Source organism: Macadamia integrifolia, chromosome 9 (genome assembly GCF_013358625.1).
Source record: "Macadamia integrifolia cultivar HAES 741 chromosome 9, SCU_Mint_v3, whole genome shotgun sequence".
Taxonomy (NCBI): Eukaryota; Viridiplantae; Streptophyta; class Magnoliopsida; order Proteales; family Proteaceae; genus Macadamia; species Macadamia integrifolia.
Window position 1 is genome coordinate 1,577,027 of NC_056565.1, and position 4,344 is coordinate 1,581,370.

At 39.8% G+C, this 4,344-nt stretch overlaps 1 protein-coding gene across 1 annotated transcript in view; it reads right to left on the reverse strand.

Moving 5' to 3' along the window:
- Positions 1-322: 322 nt before the first annotated feature.
- Positions 323-4,344, reverse strand: part of LOC122089135 (ATP-dependent Clp protease proteolytic subunit-related protein 2, chloroplastic) — a 33,539-nt gene continuing 29,517 nt past the window's right edge. The window contains exons 8-10 of the mRNA XM_042658633.1: positions 3,751-3,819; positions 3,458-3,553; positions 323-744 (exon numbers count right to left, since the gene is read on the reverse strand). Coding sequence (XP_042514567.1) covers positions 607-744; positions 3,458-3,553; positions 3,751-3,819 — 303 coding nt within the window. The 3' untranslated portion in view covers positions 323-606. The remainder of the gene's footprint in view (positions 745-3,457; positions 3,554-3,750; positions 3,820-4,344) is intronic.

A 4,344-nucleotide genomic window follows, 5' to 3' on the forward strand; every position in this document is an offset into this window, starting at 1 on the left:
GATGCAGGATCGGGGGAGTCCCGTGAGAAATGTCCCCTTTAGCTTATGTGTATTAGACTCTTTCAACTTGGAAAGGGTTTAATTTACAAAACACACATGTTTTGTTTAATGTCGCTCATCACTTAGCTAAATGGACTAGGGAAAACAATATTTTGAATGATGAATATGAATACTTCACCACGCTTTATTTTCTGATGAAGTATTCAATTTCATTATAAAAAAAAAAATGAAAAGTCCCCAGTCACACCGATGGCTGGGTTTATGATATTTCACAGAGATGGGGGCATCATTTCGTCCCACTTTGTGTCTAGGCACAGGGACATACAACGAAGGGAGTGTTATTTTCCCCTACAAGTAAATATTGACGCTACTTGCTGTTTCTCTTGAAAATACCTAATTTTGGAAAAATAACTATTTATCCACCCCAACCCCTAAGATTTTAGCTGCTGATATTACAAAATGCCAAAGGAACCTCTGCCCAACTCGGCCACTCCATGAGGACCATGACTGAACCAACAATGACGCTTCAAAAAGTAAATAACCATTGGAAGAATTGACATTTAGAAACCATGGACGATGCCAATTTGCATGATAAGCACTAATCCACTAACCAATACCATTTCCTTCATCCTTTCGTGGAGCATCAGCCTTAATGCGTGGAGGCCTGATTATACGATCAATAAGCCCATATTCCAGAGCTTCTTGAGCATTAAACCGCTTCATTCGACTCAAGTCCTTGTTGATCTACAAATATAAAAGAAATATGCAAGTGAGTTCGAAACAAATATCACGAGAGCATAGCTTACCACTGGTAATCAAACAATTTGTATTTTCTTCGGAAAAAAACACTAGTACTGTACAGTACAGCCAGAAAGAATTGCACTGACACCCCACCAAAAGACCAAAACATTGATCCTAACAAAGGAGGGTAAGTCAAAAATTTAAGTTCCACCAGTATCCAACGACTAAAATCACAAAATTGTCATTATGCAAGACATTTATATAGTGATCATGGTTGGCCCTAGTAATCAAAAAGGGAAAAGCTGTTTAAAACCGAGGTGGTTACAATAGATTTTGCAACCTCTTTTCTAACCCTTGCCTCCTTATGAGAAATTTGGAATAGGGATAAATTAAGTAATTTTACTTTGGCTTAGGCTTAGGCTTAGGCTTAGGCTTAGGCTTAGGCTTAGGCTTAGCTAAATGGCTCAACTTGAGGGCAAGGCACCCAAAAAAATGGCTTAAATGAAGCCAAAATGTTGTCTTCTCCTCTTCATCCGATCTATCCAAACACAGGACAGGTTCGGGTGACAAACCCAGGATTCGCATACTCGAATCTCTAGTGTCAATTGAACGTTCCCATCCATCTTCCAACGGCAAGGCAACACCAAACGTGGACTAACAGACTTCCTTCTCCGTCACCTCCCTGCTCATGCACTGGGCTCACACGAAAGGACCATGTCACTCTCAAGGGCAATTCCACAACGCTATTTCAGCCACAGAACAGTGGAATTTTTTTTCTTTCTTACATTTTTTATTCCTGCTTTAATGGCAAAACAAAGCATCTTTTTATAGTTCTGCTTCAATAGCAAAACAGAGCATCTGCCATAAAATCCAAAGAGACGCCCAATTAATAAAACAAATTAATAAATAAATAAGAATAAATAGTAGTCTTTTCCTCTATCATATCGCTTTGGACAGTTTGGACTTTAGAACCTCCTTGTTTATAAATTTATTGGATTATAATTTTTTTTTTTCATTATTTTTCGATAGACTGAAACTGATATACCAGGAGAACTCAGATATGAAGGAAGCAGAAGAGCAAGATGGTGAAGAAGAAAGGAGGAGCCAGCAGAGGCAAAAGAAAAGGCCATCATAAACGTTTGGGATTGTTGGAACCCTTTATATGATTAATTCGAATTGGCATTGCATTTGTTTCAGAATTAGAAAGTAACGGAGGGGATTCCATGTACTCAAATTGGTCTCTTCGAAAATGACCTGGTCATGCTCCAGAAGTTTCTCCTATTAGTAATTGCGAAATCATCCGACTCAATGTCTATCAGCCTCTTTGAGGATGAAACCCCACCTCTCCTGCCTTTTTCTTCGTGGACGAAAATGAAACCCAACCCCGACTCCTATCCCTATCCCTAACCTACTCCTATTTCTACCAGTATCTGAATCATCTTCACTTTCACTGGTAAACCCAACACGAAAAGAATCGGTCTTCAGCTCACTTATACAATCACTATGCTCAGCTTCATCCTTGATAAGACTCTTGGCCAGGCCACGTCTTCTGCCAAAACTTCCAGCCTGAAACTCTCTCCTCTCCACTCCAGAACCCCACAACAACTACAAAGCCCGAGGAGCAGAAGTGCCACTACCACCATTTCGAGGACTAAATCAGCATCTCGAAAATCTGGACTTTAGAATGGCCATTCTGAAGAGCGTATTTTAACCTGAAGGGGAAGACTCAACTAAGAATGGAGGTTCCTCATGACGATGGAAAGCTTGTGGCCTCGCGTCTCATGTAGGAGAAACTGTGAGCAAAGACAGATGTATTGAGTAGGTGAAGGGAAAGAAGCTGGCAAAGAGGAACTGGTTTGAAATGGAGTTCCAGGAGAGATTTGTTTTTCGTGTTCACCAGCTCGGCCAGAGGGCCAGTTCCTGATGGGTGCAAGCTCAATTCTCCAGACAATGAGGGAACCTAAACAAAAGAAGAAGAAGCCGCTAAGCCATGTTCAGGACGTGGGAGCATGTGACTTGGGGAAGGATCAGAATTTTTGAGAATTTACATGTATAGACACTCTAAAAGACTGACACCTCTGTTCTACAAGGACAAAGTAGTCTGGTTACAAATCTGTTTGTAACCTTCAGACGCACCCAATTAAAAATGGGTTCTTAGAATAAACAAGGCAATCTGAGTAATAGAACAGAAGTAGCTCAGCCACAGTAAAGGAGAGAGATTCCACAGGAGAAAACAAACATGGGTTCATTCAATTGTAAACAGACACGACTAAAACTGATTGCACAAACCACTATATGGACTAACTAAATCCTAGTCCTACTATGTTTCATTAGTGCCTAGATCCAAAGCAGCCCACAGCCAATACCATAATAGAATGCTAGCAACAAAGCATGTTCTTCACTGCACCTTACGTTTATTTCATCCAAATATCAAGCATGGGACATGCAGACCAGCAAAAAACTTCTAGCCTATAAAGGAAACTTTTTTGAACACTGCTCCGACACCAACTTCCCAACATTAATAATTAAAGGAAATACGTAAAAGGAGTAAGAAGAAGACGAATGAGGAGAAGGAAGTTTGCAAAACATTTTGATCTATTGGGATTTGGGAACAAAGGAAGCCAATGGGGCAAGAAAGAAAGAAGGAACACTGTACAATTCTAAATCATCCATATCAGAAAGATTTAAGATTTAGTAAAGAGTAAATAACTCTTACCTTTTCAACGGGCTGGCCAGTCTTCTTAGCCAACTCTCCAAACAGGTAGTCTCTGATTCTGAGAAGCTCATTTGCTTCATTACGAATGTCATCAGCCTGGCAGAAAAATGTCAACTTCCATAAAAACAAGCAATAGAAAAAAAAAAAAATAACAGTTTCACAAAAAAGAACTTGAAATCTGTCAGCCTAAAATTATATTATACCAAATCGTAAAAGTTCTCAGAAGATCCATCAAATTCTGACACAGTATCGATGACACAGATTTCTACAATAAAGATAGTTGATACACATACCTGACCACGTGCTGCCCCAGCTGGAGATTGCAATGCAACTCTTGAAAGGGGCATCGCAACACGGTTACCCTTGACAATGCAAAGGGAAAATAGACTAATATCAGACAGGAATTTAAGATGAGTCAAAGGTGTTCATATGATGAGGAAAAGTAAAGCATGCTTTGTGGGGAGCATAAGAACAATCTTGCTACAGGATGCCTGTAATGTTACCACAGATAGTGCAGGCACAGGGTTAAAACTAAGCCTTGAATGAGTCGCAGTTTTAATATAACTATCCAATCTATCAGGTCTCTATGATGTCAGGAGGGAAAATAAATATTCCCTTGAAAGATGTCTTATGAATGGATAGTATAGTATCATGTCAAATTCGAATTGGTTGCTAAACCCTGTACTGGTAGCATTTCATCACTAATTTTTTTTGGATGAATGAAAATATATTAAAAGAAAAGAAGCAACACAGCACCACAATAGCTAGCCAAGAGCCAAGAGACAAAGAAAGGCCGAACGAGGGAGAGGGGCAAAACCCAAGAAGGGAATCCAAAATATAGGGAGAGGACAAAACAACCAAAATAGAGGGATAAACCCAAGACCGGG